Source organism: Vanellus vanellus, assembly GCF_965231255.1.
Source record: "Vanellus vanellus genome assembly, chromosome: 5".
NCBI classification, from domain to species: Eukaryota; Metazoa; Chordata; class Aves; order Charadriiformes; family Charadriidae; genus Vanellus; species Vanellus vanellus.
In genome coordinates this window covers 71,163,511-71,183,702 of record NC_138910.1, presented here as the reverse complement: position 1 = coordinate 71,183,702, position 20,192 = coordinate 71,163,511, and the positions used below count along the sequence as shown (strand labels likewise).

The following is a 20,192-nucleotide window of genomic DNA, read 5'->3' as shown; positions in this document are numbered from 1 at the left end:
TGTAAGGCACTGGAACAGGTTGCCCGGAGAGGTTGTTGAGGCTCCATCCCTGGAGGTGTTCAAGGCCAGGCTGGACGTGGCCTTGGGCAACCTGGTCTAGTGGGAGGTGTCCCTGCCTATGGCAGGGGGGTTGGAACTCGATGATCTTCAAGGTCCTTTCCAACCTAAACCATTCTATGATTCTAGGGTGGGACATCCTGCCTCGAGGGGTGGAAAAAGGGCCCTTTCATCTTCACCTGGCACTCGATCTTAACTGGGAGGAAACAAAACATCAAAGCGGTGCCTGCAGGTTAATTCTTTAATTGAGAGGAGCAAGAGGCCATCACTTGTCCTGCACAGGGTCTGACCATGCTCTGAGTGGTAACCGTTGACGAGCTGCCATGTCCATGGCCCCTGGCGTACCCACTCCCCTCTGGCAGCCCCCTCATCCCCTGCATCTGGGGCTGGTGGTGTGCCAGCAGTGTCCTTGGCCATGCTGCAGGCACAAGTCCCATTAAATTAAGCTGAAATTAAGGCAGACAGTTCTTCCTGTGAGGTCACTGGGAACCCAGGGAGGGGGAGAAATCACCCTTCATCCCAGGGGATGCTTGGACCCCCACTGGACCTGGCTCCAACCAACCTGCTGTCATGCTGAGTGGGCTTTGGGTTAACCTGGAGACCTCCTTTGGTCCCTCCCCACCTAAGTTGTGCTGCAGGCACCTGCTGGTATCACTACAGCAGTGTATTACCCCAGGGTTGGACCAGAGAGGACGGGGAGCTGAGGGAGGAGGATTGCAGTGTTGCCACTACTGCTGCTGGTCCATATAGACCTGCACAGCTTTCCACAGTGCCCGTATATTGCCCTCCCCGAAGCCTGGTGCTCCCCGTCGGTCAATGAGCTCCAGGAAGAAGGTCTCCTCAGAGAAGATGGGATGGGTGAAGATCTGCATCAAATACTCCTGGGAAGGGCTCTCTGTGGCATCAGCACCTGGCTGGCCCTTGTCCCCAGGTGCCGTGGTGTCCAGCAGGATGCCCAGCTCCGCCAGCATGCGGGGGTCCTGCCCAGCACCCCGGATCTCCTCTGCTTTGCCCCCCTGGCTGTAATATGTGGTGGGGGGTGTGAAGAACCGTGCACCCTGCTGCTGCAAAGCCCTGGTGGTGGTGACGATATCGGTGGTGCGGAGGCCGACGTGCTGGATCCCAGCCCCACCGTGCTGCTCCAGGAAGGTGTCAACTTGGTTGGTGCCATCCTCTGAGAGGGACTCGGCGAGGACAAGCTTGCAGCCGTGTGCCGGGGCACCCTGGGCGCTCTGCAGCGCGAGGAGCAGCATGCCCACCCCCTGTCCACCGAGCACGTACCCCTCAGCCGGCCTCTCCCGTGGGTTCAGCAGGAAACGGCGGAAGCCGAAGCAGCGCTGGTACCAGTCCAGAGCCGCCCGGGCACCACCCCGTGGACAGACGTATGTGATGTGGTCAAAGTGGGTGATCTCAATCCCATCCCCTGTGGCCGATGGGACTCCTTGGATGGGCTGGAAGCCAGGCAGGAAGGGTCCTCGGTAGTGGGATCGGTCCAAAAGGGTATGGCTGACGTTGCCCACGACGGAGCTTGCCACCCCATAGGTGACGGAGCCACTTTCATCCCTCACCTCGGTGGGGGGCACTGGCAGGGAGCATCCCCAGCTCTGCAGCTGCTTGCAGAGCCCTGGCACATCGTCCACCTCGAAGCAGACATTGGAGGCTGTGCCCAAGGTGGGCCGGGGATCCACATCGTAGAGGAAATCGCAGGAGGAGGCACTGGTGGGCGCTGGCGCCAGGCGCTTGTTGACGAGGAAGACGGCGGATCCCCGTCGCAAGGCCAGCTGCCGGACCCGCGGTGTCTCCCGTACAGCCACTGGCTGGAAGCGAAAGGTGGTGGCCAGGTCCTGCACCCAGCCCTGCCTGTAGGGCACGTGAAGGGAGATGAAGCAGGGGCGGCTCAGCAAGGCTGCCATGGCTGCGGGGAGGACGCACGGGGTCAGGGGGGGGTTTGCTGGCCGCGGGAAGGAGCCATTCCCCCACCTTGCACAGAGCCGGAGCGCATTTGCATGCACAGACACACACGCGTGTAAATTTGCACCCCTTAAATGTGTGTATTTTAAATAAGTGGGTCTCACAAGCCGATACGCGCTGTGCAAGGGCACCCCCCTTTGGGACCAGCTGCAAAAAGCTTCCCAAGAATGCCGAGCCGTCCTGCCCTCGGCTATGCTCCTCTATCCCGCGCCTGGGGTTGCAGAGGAGGAAAGCCTTGAGCCTTGGCCACAGCAGGTCCCCTCTGGAGCTGTGTGTCCCTCGAGGGTGCCGCAGGGAGGTTACCGGGGAAGTCTGGGTGAGGGAGGTGTGCTGCATGTGTAAGCAAGGCTATGGGGACAAGGGTTGGGTTGGGGGAGGAATGTCCTGTACCAGGAACATGGAGGTTGGACTGGTAAACACAGAGCAACGTGCTGGTTGTGGCTAAAAGGCTGCTGTGCTGCCCCAGCGCTTGTCAGTGGTGTCCCCACACATTGTCGGGGGGAGCAGTGGGGTCACAGCAGACTGATGTGCCCTTCCCCTCCCCAACAAGGACAATGTGGAGCTGCCACACTCCCCGCAACATGCTCGGGGCAGTGACCTTGCCCGAGGGGCACAGAGGGTGAAGCAGGGGGGATGCTGTGGGGACAGCAACCTCCCTCCCCTCCTACCCAAAGGATCTGTCCAAAACCCCACTTGGCATCACCTCTCAAGCGCATCCCACTGGGGGTTCCCGACCCCGTGCCACACACCAGCTGTCCCTGGCCGGACCCCACAGGGGTGTTCCGGGCTGTGTGGGGGGGTACACCTGCTTATTTATTCCCTTTTGGGACCCCCCAGCTGCTCCACACCAGCCCGGGGAGGGGTGTGGGGGTCCTTGAAGGGCCCCCTACCCGGGTGAGCACATGGGCAGGGGACGGCGCTCCCTCCCTCCCCCCCGCCCGCGCCCTGTGGGGTCAGCATCGCTCCCGCCACCGCCTCTCCCCCCCCCCCCCCCCGTCACCTCCAATGCTGCCACCCCCCACCCCTCCCGTGCCCGTGGGGGCCAGCAGGGCCCTGGCTCGCCCTGGGCCTGCGGCTCACCGGGGTCAAGGCTGCGGGCGAAGGGGATGCCGGGGCAGGGGCCGGCCCCGGAGGAGAGGCGGTTCAGTTCGCTCCTCCCCAGCATGCACCAGGCCATGGCGGGGAAGGGGGTTGGCGATGCCAGGGAGGCTGCAAAGCCACCTGACCCGCCATGGTGAAGCCTCCCCGGCGGGAGGAACGGGTGGGTGCTGTCCTGGGCAAGGACGGGGCCGGCACACATGGCGTGGGCAACGTGCCGCTGTGGCATGGGAGCTGCTCCGGCGTGTTTAAAGCCAGGGACGTGTGGCTGCCGGACGCTGCCAGTGCCGAAAGTTTGGACCGACCCCAGAGGTGCCGGGCTGTGTGTGCAGAACAAAAAGTTGCCCAGGCTGAAAACTGCTGGCTCGGGGATGAGCAAAGGGAGATGAAACAGCTGCTGGGAGGCGGCTGGGGGTCCCCTGGGACCGGTGGTGAAATGGCTTATGCCTGTGCTGGGTCATTCCCTGCCGGCAGGGAATTCCCGGGGCAGGGCATACACTGGGGGGGGTATGTGTCCCTGCACGGTGCTGGGTGCTTCCCGGTGCCCGGGGTACCCATGGGGGCTTGGGAGGAGCAGTGAGCGGATGGGGGGGGTGACAGCTCCGCAGAGGGTCCGGTGTCGGTTACGGGATGGGTTTGCTCCAGGCTGACCCCTGCACAGCTGTGCCCGGTCCCTGATCCTAACCCACAGCCCCATGTCCTTGCTGACATCCCTGAGCCCCTCCAGCCCCCCCAGCAGCGGTCCCCTCTCTCCCTGCTGCTCGTGGCTCTTTTCAGACAACCCCCCCCCCCTTCATATGTCCGGGACCATGTCCCTGTCCCCGCTGTGTCTGTGTCTGCTGCCCTTCCCCGCCTTATCATGTTTTTGTACAGAGCCCAGGTACGATAAACTGCTCAAATATTTGCGGAGATGTCCGTATGCAGCCGAAGTGATGAGGTCCTCTTGTTTGGTTGGAGGGTGGGAGCGTAATCCACCAGCGCTGTGATTTCCCAAGGGAACACGGCTCCTCACGCCACCACAGCCCCCCCGGCGCAGGGCAGGGCAGGAGGCACGGGACCAGACGCTGGGGGCTTGCTGTGGGGCCAAGCACGGCCTGAGAGTGGCCATGGCACCATGTGCCAGGACGGCATGGCCCTTGGGGTGACACACCATGGGACAGGGAGCTCCAGCACCCCAGGGGTGTGGGGCAGGCACCCATCTTTTTGGCTGCAGGGTGGCAGAGGCTGTGCTGGCGGCTCCCCCGGGACCTTGTGCACGGATGGCACTGTTTGATGTCACCCCATGGTGCCCCTGGCAATGCTGCCAGCCCTCCTGTGCCTGTGGGGGGGGTTCGGGTGGCCATGCCCGGCTTTTCCCTGTGGCACCGCCTGTCACCCTCCGTGCCAGCCCAGCACCAGGCACCGCTTTGCCCCAGCATGGCTTGGGCTGGGCTGCAGCAGTAGGACCGTGAAGGGGGGGGTCACTGATGGGGACAGTGCCTGCCTTGTTGCTGTCCCCAGAGGCAGGCGGTGGTGGCCAGGGCACAGTCCCAACTCCGCCGGGCTCTTCTCCTCCCTCCTGGGCGGGGAGAGTGGACAGCAGATAAAAGGGAGACCCGGGCCAGCTGGGCATTGCCGAGAGCCGCTGGGGCCCGGAGCGAGGTCTGGCCAGAGGACGGCAGTGAGGAGAAGAGTGGTATTGAGGGCTCGTTCTCGCGGGGGAGAGGGGTGGGGATTGGGGGTACATCCATCCTGACCAGACCCCACAGCCCCCTGCTCCCTCCCCACCTCCCTGGATTGTCCCCCCCAACCCTCCCCCTGCTCATAAAACGTGCTGGATCCTGGAGGGATGGGGCATATCTTGGGGTGGGCAGGGTTAGGGGGCTGTGGGAAGAAGGGGCTTCAGGCATGTATTGGGGGCGGGGGGGGGCTTAAAGGCTCTGTGCACCCCTTAAGTGCTTTGTGGAGCATCGAGGACTCTCAAGGTGACCTGAAGGTGAAACTATGCCTGTCCCACTGTCTCCTCGCTGGTGGCCAGCACAATGGGGGCTGCATCTCTGCACACCTCGGGGGCAAAGACAGACCCCTGGCCATGGCTGGGTCTGGCTTTTGGGGTTGGGGAGATGGAGAAGGCCCACGGGACCTTCATCCCCCGATGTGTGGAGCAGGTTCCTCGCTGCCGGGGCACACCGTGGCGCACGGCTGTCGCAGTGGTTGCCCACTAAAGCCGGCAGCAAAGGCGCAGCGCTCGTCAGGAGATGGGCACCCCGATTCCCCCACCTCACCCCCACTTTCCTCACACCCCCTCAGCGTGGGGGTCCCGGCTCCCAGTGCCATGCTGGGACCAGTCTGACACTGCCCATCAGTCTTTGTCTGCCCCAGAGGGGGATGTGGGGAGACGGTTTGGGGTTGCAGTGGGGCTGGGACAACCTTGCTGAGTTGAGCCCTGGGGCAGAGGGGACACTAACACCACATTTCCCCCCACCAGGGCCTGGGGTCCGGGATGGGGCTGCTGGTGCTGGCCCTGGCCGCCTGGCTGGGGCTGGCCTCGGCCTCCGAGGGGGTGGCCAACAGCAGCCGGCTCTGCCGGGAGGCACCGGCATGGAGCATCAACGGCTCGAACCCCATGGTGGGGGCAGCAGGGCAGGTGACGGTGGTGGCCCTGCTGAAGGCCAGCTGACAATTCTGCCTGCAGCAGGCCCACAGGTGAGCCCTGGTCCCCCCACCCCAAACCCAGCCCCGCCATCTTGGGGGACGGCATGGCAGCCCCCCACTCCACCCCAGCACCCCGCTCCCGGCACCTCCTTCCCTGCAGCCTTGGGGGCCTGCGGGAGAAGCTGGCCCGGCAGGGCACGGTCGACGTCCGCTACATGATCGTCAACGAGAAGGCGCCGCTCTCCCGCGCTATGTTTGGGGACCTGGAGCGCCAGGCTCCTCCGGGCGTCCCTGTCTTCCAGCCGGAGCCGGAGGAGCCCGACGTCTGGCAGGTCTTGGGGGGCGACAAGGACGACTTCCTCGTCTATGACCGGTGAGCATCCCCCATCTCAGCTGGGGCTTTCCTGGGGGGTTACAGAGCATTTGGTGGGCTTCCCAAAGCTTGCCCCTCAGCTGGGCCTGGGGGACCCCAAAACCCCCACCTCGAGCCCGGCTATGGCTTCTCCCCGCAGGTGCGGCCGCCTGGCGTTCCACATCCAGCTGCCCTACAGCTTCCTCCACTTCCCCTACGTGGAGTCGGCCATCCGCTTCACCCACAGCAAGGACCTCTGCGGCAACTGCTCCCTCTACCCCAACACCACCCAGGAGGTAAGGAGCAGGGATGCTCGCTGGAGCTGGGCTCCCTTCTCTCCCCTGGCATTGCACATCAGGAAAAAAATCCAACCTTATCTTCATGTCGGGGACAGGTTCTGGCTTGGCAGCCGCCCTTGTCCATGATTGAGAGGGAAGGGGATGAAAGGTCTGGAATAAGGGCAGTTAAATAGGTCAGAACTTTCAGGCTGAGAAGGGGGGGACTAAAGAGGTCATAGCCCAGATCTGGAAAAGCTCACTGGGGTCACTGGCTGTTCTGATATAAGAAAGGGGCAGGCGATGGGCCTGGAGGTGGCAAGTTCAGACCAAAAAAAAGAGTGTAGCTCTGGGCTCAGCAAGCAATTAATCACTTCCTAGGAGAAAAATCCATCCACAAATACTAAATGCAAAGCCCCTTCCTGGCTCAGGAATTTCCTGGACCACTCACAGCTTGAACCGAGGGATGTAGGTGCAGAGGCTTGTGCGCTGTGTGCTCCGGCCTCTCCTGTCCTCCCTGCACCCTGGGTCAGGGCTGGAGAGCCTTTGCTCTGACCCACGCAGCTTTCTGTATGCCGGATGCTGGTCTGCTTTCGTCCCAGCTCACAGGCGTGCTTGCAGGCTCGCAGCAAGCACGTGTGCGTGTCCACATACTGCACCAGCCCTTGTGTCACTTTCCCCAGGTTAACAGTACCACGGAGGTGCCTGTAACCCTCAGCCCGCTCCCCAGACAAGAGGGGAAGGAGTCAGAGAACCCCATCCACCCGCGCAAGCCCCTCCATTCTCACCACCACCACGAGGTCAGCAGCGAGAGAGCCACAGACCCGAGTGGGGACCGCAAACCTGCCACCCATGCTCACCACCACCATGGAGACCATGGCCAGCCCCATCATGAGGGGAAGAAGCAGAAGGAGGGAAATGAGCACTAAGCCAGGCTGAGCAGCCTCGCAGAACCCAGTAGTGTGCAGACCACGCTAACTTGCTTCGCAGAGGCATGAAAGGACTCGTTTTGGGCTGCTGGCCACCAGCAGTGTTGGTATAACACCCCCACTCCATCATCCCCCATGTGGGTCATACTCCCACGCTGTGACCAGGGATGAAAATCCCCCTCAGACACCCAGAGGTGCTGCATTTTTTGGCCCTGGGGATGAGTTCTGACCCTTCCTCTGCTGCTGCCTGCCTTTCCATGCTCAATGAAGCCCGTGGTGCAAACCGGGAGGTCCCTGGTCACTGCTGGTGGACACTGCATGGAGCAGCAGGGCAGGGGTGGAGGGGACAGAACTGGGACGGGAGCAGCACTGCTGGCATGCTTTGCCCATGCTGGCACCCCTGGGTGTCCTGGCACCCCTGGGTGTCCTGGCTGGGGAGCCAGAGGAGGAACAGCATGTGCCCCACAGGACGTGATCCCAGGGGATGGGGGCACTAGGAGTGGTGGGAGGTCGCAGCTCCCCGTGGTCCAAAACCTGTACCCCCATAGCTGTCACATCCTGGGGACCCTCCAGGCCTTGCACACGGGTATGTGCAGTGGTGATGGGTGGCCGCAAGATGGTGGCCTTGTCCCCTCTTGGAGACCTAGGGGCTGTATCCAGGGTCCCCAGCCGTGGGAAGATGGGGTGCGAATCCTGGGGGAGAAGCGAGATCGGGGGGTGATGCGGATATCCAGAGTGCAAATAAAACCTCTATGAAGCAAACCTTGCTCAGCTTGGCCTCTGGTGGTGTCCCTTCCCCAGAGAAGGTGGGGGGCTTGCTCAGCGCTGGGATGGCCCCGAGTGTTTCTCTTGGCTCAGAGAGCGACTTGGGGCTGGATGTGGACCCCATGAAGCAGTAGCTGCTGGTGATTTGCATTCCCCTGTTTAGAGACCTGGAGGTAAAGGGGTTGAAGACCCTAGAGACCCCATCGCTTCATACCTTCTGGTTACCTCCTGCCAGGATGTGGACCCAGGGCTTAGCCCTGTCCCAGGGCAGGGCATTAACGCTGCACTGCCAGGAGGAAGTTTGGCTCAGCACCTCGATCTCTGGCTTGTGGGTGTGATGTTGGGGCACCTGCCCTGAGATGCTATTATGGGGCCAAAGTTCCCACTTGCAGCCCAAAGTCATCTTTGGGCATCTTGTCCCCAGTGCCCACACTAGTCCCCATTGCAAGCATCTCATGGGGATCCCCAGCCTTCAGGTAGTTGGGCTTCCCCCATGCCTGTCTCAACCCAATAGCCCTTCGCTCCAGCTCCATCCATCCTCCCACGCAGCCCCACTCAACGCCTCCCCTGAACTCACAGCCCGAGTGGAGAGCAAAGAGATGTTTTTTCTGCTCAGCGTCGTGCCATGCCATGTGTGGTGTGTGTCCTGCTGTTGATGCCCTGAGCTGAATTTCTGCATCCCTCTGCCCTGTCTCTGCCGGGGGGATGCTCTGCCCGGTGACTGGGGCAAGAGCGAGGGTGAAGAGGAGCTGTTCCTCATGGGGATGAGGGCAACAGGATCAAGGTGGGTCTTTCTCAGCAGCCACAGGGTGCTGGCTGAGACCCTGCTCCCCCTCCTCCATCCCTTGCTCCCTCCCTCCTCCTCCTCCTCCCCCTTCCTCCTCTACCTGCTCCCAGCAGCCCACAAGGGCACCTCTGTCTGCTGCTCCTGCCATCAATATTGAGGTTATCTTTTTCTTCTGGCAGCTGCTGTAATTGAAACAAAGCAGGCCGGGCCTCACGGGCTCCACTTCTCTCGCTCATTTTGCTGGTGCTGCCGAGACAACTAATTCATCTTATCGATGCGTGGTTGGCCTCTTTTCCACCAGATCCAGACAGAGCCCTCTCCCCACCACTGCTGGTGGGAGCGGTCTGTGTCCCTGCAGTGTGCTGCTGGGTGCTGCTCTGACCCAGCCTCTGGTCCTCCGCTTGCAGCAGCTGGGTGCTGGCCACCAGCAGGAGATGCCGGGAGAGCCAGCCAGGGGGGAGAGGTGCAAACTGGAAGGATGCTGGTGAATTTTATTTCCTTCTTTTGCCTTCTGATGCTTCCTCAGCCCTTTTTGTTGAATTCCCCATCCCTTTCTTGCACAGCTCCTGAAGGTGTCCCTGGCAAGGAGGTGACGGGTGATGACTGGGGCATACACAGATTTACATTCGCTTGCTGACGACCGGATCTGCAATTAGCAGTGGCAGATAGAGGGATCACGTCTGGTGTTGCGTGGGTAGTCCAGCGGCACTGTGCTGCACTGCTACCGTTTGGCTACCACCCAGCAGGCAAATTTCCAGCCCTGAAGGCTTGGGTTGGTATTTTGCTTTGGGGAGAGAAAGTGAGGCACGGGAAAGAGTTGTGACACTATTTGGGTGAAGTCCTACGTGTCTGAGTAATGGCTCAGGTTTAGGGTGAAGCCGATGCTGCTCCATATATTATTGTCCAAAGGCCTGAAGGGTTTGGGGGTGCTGTGGCTGGGGACCCCATGGCATTGCTCCCCCCTGAAAGGTGCCAGAGACACGGAGATGTGCAAAACCTGTCTTGGTGTCTGCGCTCCTGCCGTGCTGAGGGAGAGCTTTGCTCTGAGCAGGGTGGAGGAGAGGTGTTTTAGGAGGGTTAACAGGTCCTTTACATTTCTGATGTCATGGGGAGCGATGCTGTGAGTAGGTGTCAGAGAGCCCCAAGGAGTGCTCGGCTGTCAGGGAGGATGGCTCAGCAGGGCAGGGGCCAGGGCAAGAAACTGGGGCTGACTTTGGGTCCCGGCAGTGGGGCACCGTGGTACCCTGCCATCCATGGCCGTGCCACCACCCTGGAGGAGGATGCGCCGTTGTACCCTGTCGTCCATGGCTGTGCCACCACCCCGGAGGAGGACAGATCCCAGTCCCACATCACATGCAGCCTTGGCCCTGCGTGCTGCTCCTGCTGAGGGCCAGGCAGAGCCTCTCGGGAGAGGGGGAACAGCCAGTCCTAATGTCAACAGAGGCCTCTTGTGCAGCGATGCTGTGTCAAGAAGAGGAATGGGTCCCTCCTCCTCCGCCCATTCATCTGGCAGCCGGGGCTGGCGTGCCGCCAAGCCAGGCTGCTTTGGAAACATTTCATTGAGGAGGCAGCTGAGCCGAGGAAAACAGAATGAAAATATACAGAGAGATCACTGTTGTTAGGCAAAATAAATGCGGGTGGCTGCATTTCTGTCTCCCCATGTCCAGCCCAGCCGAGCTCCTCTTGCTTCTATGGGGTGAGGGTGAATGCTGCTGCCTGGGGATGGTGGCCATGTAGCTCCATCATGGGTTAGGAGCTGGGGAACAAGGCTGGAGAGATCATCCCCGGCTTTGGCCAACTTGCTGACGTCCCTAGTGAGTAGGTCCAGACTCATCTTGGTGTAGCGTCACCCAAGGAGATGGGACAGAGCAGAGAAACAGCCGCAGATATGAGCCAGCCCCAGTGACTCGTGTTCCCCACATGGCCACCAGTGCTGGCAGCTGGTGAAGATGGGGCTGAGGAAGTGCGTCAGATTTTGGCCTCATTCATTCCTGCCTCCCTCCCCAACATCAATCACAGGTCCTGGCCGGGTGTAAGGCCACCGGCAGGACAGAGCCCAGCCCCCGGGTTTGGCTTTTCAAAGCCCCATTGCTTGGTGTGCCCCATCTTTCCTCTGCGAGCAGAGGGAGAGCGGAGTCATCCCAAAGCAGTACCCAGGGACAGAGGGTGGAGGCACCTCTCTGACTTTTGAGCAAAGGTGCATGCAACAGGTTTGCCTCTCCCTTGTTTCCCCCATAACCTCTTTCCTCCTGCCAGAGGCCACCAAGTCTTTCCCCAGCCATTTGCTCACCTACAAGAGACCCATCCCAGCTCTTTCCCTCCCTCCTGGTGGGTCCAGAGTGGTTTGGGGGAGGCAGAGCTGAAGCCCCTGCCCCATTGGGAAATCAAGACTCTCATGCCCACACAGGTACTCTCAGTGCCAGCACGGCGCAGCTTTGCATGGCATCCCCTCCTCTCTTTGTCCACCCAGCACAGTTTGGCCATCGCCGTGCAAGAACAAGACAGCCATTTCTCTGTGCTCTGGTTTCTAGCCTTTGCTCGCCATTGATGGACAATGGCACGGAGGGAACAGTTTGCTTCTGTTATTTCTGGTGTTGATATGGGGGCTGAAAGGAGCCCAGTGTGAGCAGACAAAGCCCAACCAGCAACCTAGGAGAGACACATCTCGCCAGCCCAACATGCACGGATTTGCAGCACGGAGCAGACGCCCAAGGCTGAGACCGGATCCCGCGCTGGTCCCTGCATTCACAGGAGCTTTGCTAAAATACAGGCTCCCCTTCTCTTGCCCTCCCACCAGGAAAGCCGCTAGCAAGATATCCTTGTAGCGCTGAGCAGCCACGTCCTGCTCTGGCATCGGGTGGCTTCGAGTGGCGCAGCCTCGTGCCAGGACTGCCGGCACCTCTGCCACAGCTTCGCCACCATCTGCTGCTGGCTCCTACACGGGGAGCGATGTATGAGGACACGCCGTCATGGAGGGGAGCTGGGATGGGTGGGCTGTTAAAGGAAAGGTCAGCATGGTGCAATATCTCCCCTCATCCCACCGTGCCCTGACTGACCAATGCTGGGGGCAGCACTGGGATCTGGCCTCAAGAGCGGGTCCCTGCATGGGTTCTCCACGCCGCGGGGAGGGGTACATGAGCATGCATCAGGGGGAGTATACCTGACCTCCTTGTAAAGGAGACGAAGGAAGAGGATAAACTCATGGAGCAACCTCTGAGAGAGACCACTGTAATGCCTTCCAAAAAGACACCAGTGCTGAGCCGGGCTGGGTGGCTCCCCAGCTGCTGTGAGACCCCTTACAAAGCTATAAAAGAAAAGCTGAGTTAATGATGTTCGTTGTTTTTTACTATGGAAGAGGTCCCCCATGCTGGAGCCTTTTTTTTTTTTTTTTCCCCATGTGGACATGCGCTTGGAAATGGCTTTGGAATAAATCGTTGCAATGGATGGTAAGGAATGACCCAGAGCAGATGTTCCAGGTGTCCGATCTCCGGCTCCTGAAACTTGCTGCTGAGCGTGGCCTAGGACGATGGCGGCTGTAATGGTGATGGTCCTACCAGCGCCTGAGGAACTGCAGCTCCGTAGGGCTGGCAAAATGGTGCAGATGGCTGTAAAGACCAGCAGCACCAGGCGCCAGGAGAAATAGTATAAACTGGAATGATTTGACTTTGGTCAAAGCTGTTTTTTCATTAGGTTGGGGTTTCTTTGCCCCTAGGCAGCCAGCCAATCAGCATGCAGCAACAGGGCCACACAGCCAACCAGCATCCAATGATGTGGCCAACCAGCCAATCAGCCCCGTGGCACTGTAGCTTCCCAGCCAAGTAGCCATGGGGCATTGTAACCTGCCAACCAATCAGCCACAGGGCATTGTAACCTCTCAACCAATCAGCCACAGGGCATTGTAACCTGCCGGCCAATCAGCTATGCAGCATTGTAACCTCCCAGCCAATCAGCCGTGCCGTGAGTGCCCATCACAAGTGGTGTGGACCTTCTCCCGGCCGGGCTGGCAACCGGTGCCCGGGTCTCCTGCCTTCGTCAGAGACGGGCTCCACCGCTCCCTTCTTCCACTGTTAATTACGCCCCATCGCTGAGCTTTTGTAGCTTCTCTCTGGGTCTGAATTTTTCCAGCTTTCAGCCTCTTCTGCGCTGTTTCTTAGCTTGCAAGCTCTGCATGGGACCTTCTCTCCATTACGGGTCTTTTTCTTATTTTCCAGAAAAAGTGAAGTTGGTTCAGCGTGTTGTTTCCCGCCGGTTTAATTTCCCCCTCCTCCCCTAGAAGACCATTCCCCACCCAGACTTATTTACATTTTAATTACCGTTTGCAAAGTGCGTCAAACGCGGAGGGTAGAAGGCTGGGTTATGGTGGGATCTACCGTGGGTTCTCTGCCCAGGGAGGGGAGCGGGACACCAGGTGACGGAGGCTGGAGGGACGAGCCCCAGCCCTGGCCTCCTGGCTCCAGCCTCCCACCCGGCCGGACCCTGTGACCCGCTCGCGCCTCCGAAGCCAGGGCAGACCCGACGCTAAAGGCTAACAGGAATGTTGTTTACGCCTCGCTTTGCCATCATTTATTCATGCTCTTGTAGCCTGCAAAATGATTCCCTGGTTATTTTAGCATCGCTAATTAAGGGGAGGGAGCTTCAGTGGCTGAGAGGGGGGCGACTGGGTGTGTGTGTGGGGGGGCTGCTTTCTGCTGAGCTCAGCATGGCGGCAGCCAGGCCGGCCGGGATGGACGTCGCTCTCCGGCGTGGGGCTGAGTAACTTTCTGGAGCGCTCTGCGCTTTTAGGCTCTGCGCCGGGAAGGCGACGGGTTTCTCCTGGAAGCCAAGGGTCTTTGCCCAGCAGCTCCTCCGTGCTTAATTGCTGGCCTGCACAGCAAATGCGTTTGCTGGAAGGGTGCAGAAATCTCCATGGCAAGGCAGAGGCTCAGCACTTTGCTAATCTTACGGGGGCTGGGGGAAGGCAACCCTGGCACGCCAGAGATGTAACGTCGTGGGGGGGGGAGAGAAGGAACAACAGCTCCTGACCCTCTGGTCCGGTACAAGGGGGAGTCCGGGTCTGCCTGATCCCAGCCCGACACCCGGTACTCAAGCACCTCGCTCCATTTTTCTCCCTTCCTCGCTGCTGCCCCAGACCATCTCCTTGTTCCTCCTGCCCCTCCGCTCCTGGGTGCCTCCTCTCCAGCTGTACGAAGGAGCTTCCCAACCTCCACCCTGCCCCACAGCCCCCATCGCCGCAGCAGGGCTTGGCAGCTCACATCCCCCCGAGCCTCCTGCTGAGGTCCTCCAGGACCCCCAGCGCCGCCAGATTCGAACTCCGTGTGCCCGCAGCGCACGGCAGGCAGAGGCGATGCGTCACAGGGTGCCCTGGGGAGGGCACGGCATGGTGCTGGGTGCAGGCATCCTTGATCCTGGATCAGGGATGGCCTGAGGTTTTTCTCAGGGAGTGCCATCCCCTTTGGCAGTAGATGAAGGGCAGAGAAGCTGCAGCGCCCCGCGCATCTCCTGCTTTAAACGTTCGCGTCCCTGAGCAGATAGAGGGGCGCACAGGCAAGCGGAGCTGTTCCTGTGGGTGAGAGCATCCATCCTGCTGCCGGTCTTTGAATTCAGCCCGCACTTGGAGAGGGGAGATGGTACTTTCAGTCCTTGCATTTCTCTTTTGAGTACACTGACAATTGCAGTCACACCTGCAGGAGGTCCCTGAGATTGTCAGTTCCGGAAAGTTTCATAAAATAACTGGCTGGTTAGCGAAAAGGAACTTTATTAGAGTCCCTGCTGAAAGACGAGCACAGCAATAACTCAGCGCTAATGAGTCAGTGGAGAATCCACGGGGGATTCGAACAGTTTGATGGCAAAAACCTCCAGCTCAAGCTTACGCTTTGTCGGAGACCTTACTAGGCACTGGAGAATCTAAATATGGGCTCAACTTTACAGTCAACCAAACCAAGGTACCGGTCCTCTTTCTTGCAAAGCCAAATATTTAATGAGGCAACACTCTCTGCCCCTTCCCGGACATCAGATCGCAGGAGTAACTGTCCTACGCAATAGATCCCTGGGCTCCTGAGTGCATTGAGGCAGGGGAGCTGCAGGCTGCGTTACTCCCCGTGTCCTTTCCCTCCTGCCTCTGCTCTGAGCACCACCAGCAACACAGGAAAGGCAGAAACAGCCACACTTCCAACGGGCCCCACTTCAGCTGCTTCGGAGCAGCAAATCCTCTGGGTGGCCAGAGCAGGAGTTTGGTGGCCACCTGCACTCTGCTATCTAGCTCCTTTTCCATTTTTAATTGGCCAGAAAGCCTCTGCTGCTCTTGTATATCTTCATCTGTCACCAGAGGACTTCCTTGGTGCTCACTAGGTCTTGCAAAGCTCTGCTGTCATCTCTGCAAGGCTCAGCCAGTGTTACCCATCTTAGTGAGGGCACAACATTGACTGTTCAGAGCCAAATCAATATCAAAGGGGTGTGGGAGCATGCAAGAGATGCCCCGAGAAAGGCAGTCTTTCCGCTGGGGATGGGGTTTAGGCATGGTGGGAAGGGGAGAGGAGAGCAGCTACACGAAGATGTGCAGGTGGGAGCAGCCAAGGAGGTGGCATCCCCTTGGGCTGAGATGTGGCACCTACCAGCACTTACCTTGTCTGCCACAAAACAAAGCAGAGGTGCCAGGAAACCCGCAGAGACCATCTCAGCAGCATCTTTTCCTCTCTCTTTTTTTTTTTTTTTGAGCTCTTGAATTCATTTTCTGGCAAGAGGAAAGCAGATTTCTTGCCCCACAGTGCCTGCAACTTAAAGCCAGACTTCTGACTGAGCTGGTACCCAAAGAAAATCCCAGTATATTGCATTGCGCTGCTGTCTAACCGCAGTGTAGAGCCGTGGAGGCTCCAGCCCCTTTGGTCGGTAAATTTTCTAGCCAGGAACTCAAAATAAAATGCTTTTCGGGGCCAGCATGAAAACCCGGCACCTTGTGAATAATACCCGCGCTCAGACCAGAAGGGCTGGAGCCGGTGGGTCGCAGCATGGGCAGACCCCGACCATACAGCCTGGAAGCCAAGAGGGGAACCGGGGCTGCCGGTGGTAGAGGCGCAGCAAATGGCTGGGCTCAGGAAAGCGTGCGGTGAATTATTGATGTACCTGGTTCCAGGCTCTGAATGAGCAGCATCAGGGGCTGGGCGGGAGGCTGACATTTCGCATCCTTCCCTGGGGAGAAGAGGTCTGTCCACATTCACTGGGAGGAGGAGATCTCCCCCCCTTGCAAAATTCAAGGCAGTAATGAAAAGGACAGGGAGAGACAGGGAGGAATGGGGAGCAACAAATGTTCAGATGAAGAGTGAGAGGAAAAATAGATTGATTTGTCTTTGAAATAACATGCTAACCCCCCAGAGACAGGCTGGCCAGCCACTGCACCGACCTTGCTTTGATTTCAGTCTGGATTATATGTTTTATGCAGTGAAAAGTCAGTTCTATGGGAATGAATAACGTCCCTGCTTGGGCTGAAGTCTAAAATCCTCTTTATTGGCACTGTCTGGGGACAACATAAGTAAGGACACTCAAGGTTGTCGCTAGGTGAGCTCTGCAGAGGCTGGTGACAGAGGGACCGGACAAGCTGGGGTGCTGTGTCCCAGCTCTCAGGCAGGGCCACCCCCTGCCTGAGCAGAGCCGGTGGCTGCAGGGAGACACGGGTGACAGCAGAAACTCCCCGGCAGTTGGTCTGCTGTAACACCAGAGCCCACAGCCTCCATCATCGGAAGAGCTTAAGATCCTGCCAGACTGGTCTCTGCCGGGAAGGCGTGCTCTACCTTGGGGCAGAAGAGTGCTTTGGGATGGCCTCTTGAGGTCCCTCTGTGCAACAGGGAGGGGCAGAGGTGGATGAAGCCCTTCTTGTCCCCCCAGGTGCTACTGCCACCGCAGGGAGCAGAGGTGATGGGCAAAACGCTGTGCTCGCAAGTGCACCCTGTCGCAACAATCCCTTAGGGAGAGCGAAATGCCCTTTGGGGTTAAAGAAATGGGGACGTGATTCCTATGGAAAATGTAAACAAATCTGTGTGTAGCTGCTGCCCCCGGCCAGACCGTGCTGCCAGTTAGCACTGATTATCTTGAACAAGACCAGCGGCAGCAAGGAACACCTCAGCCTTCAAGGAAAACCTCTTCCTGACCTTCATTGATCAGCATGTGGCTTATTCTCTAAAATGGAGATCTCTCATTGCAGTAGCTCTGCCTGCTCTCATTACCTGCCTGAGATCTGATTCCGTTCCTCCGAGTCCTGCGAAGGAGACCTTGGGCTTGGAGGTACCTCATGGCATAGCAAAGGTGCATAATTATTTCCTGTTCCCTAATTGCATCGCCCTGTTATTCCAGGAAATGTACTCTTGCTCTGTCAGTAAGAGTAAATAGGAGATCTCTGCAACAAGGGAGTAACCGGTAATGGTCTAGATGTGACTGAACTGCAGATAGAAAGGAATTGGTCTTAGATTCTCAAAGCACTAAGAATAACAGCGAGAAAACTGAACTCTGAGATCTGTGAGCTCCGCTCTTCCTCTGAGGTTTGCCACTTAAAATTAGACAGGACAAAAGAACGGGAATGTATCTCTGGGGAAAACCCTGAGATGGTGTCCCACTGGACACAGCAGCAAAGCCACCATCCCCGTCAGGGCGGCAGCGCTCTCCCCATCGGCCCTGGGCTGTGCTGGTCCCAGGGGTGCTGCCGCCACCCTCTGCTGAAGCGGAGGCCGGTGAGGAGTCAGCTCCCTGGATTTTGGGGTGCTGACTCAGGCAATATGCGCTGAAGGCCCTCGCTTTAATGCAACCCCACCACAGAGCACAGCAGAGCTCGCTGGGGGTCAGCACTGCCTGTGTGTCTTCATCTCCTCTCCCCAAGGCCGAGTGAGCCACAGGAGCCAGTATTTTCTCTGCACCCAAGGGTGCTGCAGTGACGTGCGGGACGAGCATCTTTACCACAGGGCTTTGGAGGAAAAAGCAAACCCCGATGCCCACTGAAGGGCAGGGCACCGCTGCCTGCTCCGCTACCCGAAGGTGGTTTATGGCTCAGGCTGGGTGTTAGTTTCGTGGGTTAGGCTGGGGCGGTGAGGACGGGTGTCGCAGGGCCCACCCAGACTTGCAGCAGGTCCCCCGGTCGCCGCCGGACACCTCCGGGGGAGCTGTGCCACGTCCAGCCCCGTCGTGCCCCTTCGCTGCCTCTGACCCAGCACAAGCTCCCCGGGCTCGGCCGCCCTCCACCCCCCTGGCCCCCCAGCGCCGTGGGGACTGCTGCTCGCCCTCCGCCCACGGGTACGCAGCGTCCCCCGTGCGCGTCCCCACTCCCCGCCTGGGGACGCAGCCAAGAGGGCACCGGGGCGGTCCCCCGGCGCCACCCCCGCCCCGGGGAGCCGGTCCCCCGCCATCCCGGCAGGTGCCCGTCAGAGCGGGGGTCCGGCGGGGGGCGGGCAGGGGGGCTGCCGAGCGTCCCGCCCCGGCGGGGGCCGGCTCCCGGCCGGCGGGACCACCCCCTCTAGTCTCCACCCCCGGTCCCCCCCTTCCCCGTCCTCCTCCTCCTCCTCCTCCTCCCCGTCTCTCCTCCCCTCGCCCGGCTCAGTCGGTCGCAGCCATGGCGGAGGGAGGAGAGGGAGAGGAGCTGCTCCGCCCGCCGCTGCCCGCCGGCGCCCCGGGCCCCAAGCGCTTGTGCTCCCGGGCCTGCCCGGCGGGGGGCACCGGGACCGCTCACCCCCGTCCCGGGGCCGCTGGGGCCGGCGCGGGGCCGGGAGCGGGGGCCAGCGGGGCCCCTCCGGCTCTGGCCGGTTGCTGCCCCGCGGCGGCGGCGGGGACGGCGGGGGCGACGGGAACGACGGCGGCGGGACCGGGTGGCGGCGGCGGCGGCGGCGGCGGGGGGGGCAGCCTGCTGCAGCCCGAGTCGCTGCTGGACGCGGCGGCCAAGCGGGTGGCGGGGAGCTGGGCCTTCGAGCGGGTGGAGGGCCGCTTCCAGCGCATCCCCGAGCCCGTCCAGCGCCGCATCGTCTACTGGAGCTTCCCCCGCAGCGAGCGGCAGATCTGTATGTACTCCAGCTTCCAGCCCGGCCGCGCCGCCGCCGCATCCCCCGCCAGCGCCGCCGCGGGGGGACCCTCCGCCGCCGCCGCCGCTGCCCCCGCCCCGGCCGGCGAGGAGAGCCCCGCCGCCGGCCCGCCGCCGCCCGCCGCCCCCGCCGCCGCCGCCCCCGCCACCGCGCCGCAGGGCGAGGGGCTGCCCTTCCGCCGCGGCATCCGCCTGCTGGAGACCGGCGCGGTGGACAACGTGCTGCAAGTCGGTGAGTGCCGGGACGGGGCCCCTCGGGGGCTTCTCTGTGTCCCTCCGTCCCACCCCCACCCCCCCCGCGCTTCATCCCCTCCAAACACTTCAGCCTTTTGTCTGGCGCGGTTGTGGTTTGACAGGAAAATCCTGCCCCGGGGGCAGGGACCGCCTTGTGTTCCTGTGGGAAGATGCCGGCTTTGGGTTTGGGGGTGGGAAGGCTGGGGGTGACACCCCCTCCCCCCCCTTTTCCCCCAGTGGTGGTGGTGGGGGGGGTGTGCCCGGGTGTCACCGGCAGCAGCCCGCAGCGTGGACGCCGTCCATCCAGCCCGAGTGGGAAAATAAAGCCAACCCCCCCTCCGTCCTCCCCCCCCTCCCTCCCTCCCCCCGCTAAAACGCCCGTCGGGGATTTGTATGGAGGGCACGCAGCCATCCCCCCCCCTCCCGCCCCCCCTCAGTCCCGCAGCCGGGGTCGCTCGCACCCCTGGGCACCCACGTCCCCGCTCCCACGGGGGTCCTGGCCCTTCCACGTATGCCTTTGTCTTCTCCATCGGGGGCTTTTCCCCCTTGGAAAATCTCTTGGGGGGGGCATGTGTTGTGTCCTCCCCCCCAGCTTTCCCCTTAGTGGGGTTGACTGGCGGAGAGCGAAGGGAAGGGTTGGGGTGACAAGTTGGGTGGACTGGTGGGTACCGCCGGCGGCCTGGCGCGATGCGCGTTTCGGGGACGGATGATGCGCGCGGCCTTCGTGACGAAGGGGCCGTGGGAATGACGGTGGGAATAATGGCATCGTGTTTTCTCTCCATGGGCAGGTGGCTTTTGTGTGCGCTGGCGGAGGAAGGGGATTGTCGGAGAGGAAACGTTGTTTCTCTTCCCCCGTCCTTCCAGTCCCTGCTGTCCCCATCCGAAATCCACTTTATAGCTGTATATATTTAAAGAGAAACAAATTGAGGTGTTTTACATAAAATAATCCGCTCCTCGTTGTTACTGGAAGTGATTGAAATGCGCGTTGCCATTAAAATGACATTAGGCTGGAATTTGTTTTGCAAATGCGAAATGTAAA

General features: G+C 60.6%; 3 protein-coding genes across 3 annotated transcripts in view; 2 read left to right on the top strand and 1 right to left on the bottom strand.

Moving 5' to 3' along the window:
• Positions 1–314: 314 nt before the first annotated feature.
• HPDL (4-hydroxyphenylpyruvate dioxygenase like) lies at positions 315–2,062 on the bottom strand. Its single transcript, XM_082483330.1, has one exon. The coding sequence runs from the start codon at positions 1,968–1,970 to the stop codon at positions 786–788; it is 1,185 nt and encodes a 394-aa protein (XP_082339456.1). The 5' UTR covers positions 1,971–2,062; the 3' UTR covers positions 315–785.
• A 3,546-nt stretch (positions 2,063–5,608) lies between these two features.
• LOC309672624 (selenoprotein Pb-like) lies at positions 5,609–7,353 on the top strand (the record flags this gene model as incomplete). The annotated part of the gene is made up of 4 exons (XM_082484172.1): positions 5,609–5,811; positions 5,921–6,133; positions 6,273–6,408; positions 7,071–7,353. 4 exons carry the CDS (start codon positions 5,609–5,611, stop codon positions 7,314–7,316), a joined length of 798 nt encoding a protein of 265 aa, XP_082340298.1. The 3' UTR covers positions 7,317–7,353.
• Positions 7,354–18,457: 11,104 nt separating this feature from the next.
• Positions 18,458–20,192, top strand: part of ZSWIM5 (zinc finger SWIM-type containing 5) — a gene marked incomplete at its 5' end in the record, with an annotated part of 102,650 nt that continues 100,915 nt past the window's right edge. Inside the window, one exon of the mRNA XM_082484291.1 lies at positions 18,458–19,151. Coding sequence (XP_082340417.1) covers positions 18,458–19,151 — 694 coding nt within the window. The remainder of the gene's footprint in view (positions 19,152–20,192) is intronic.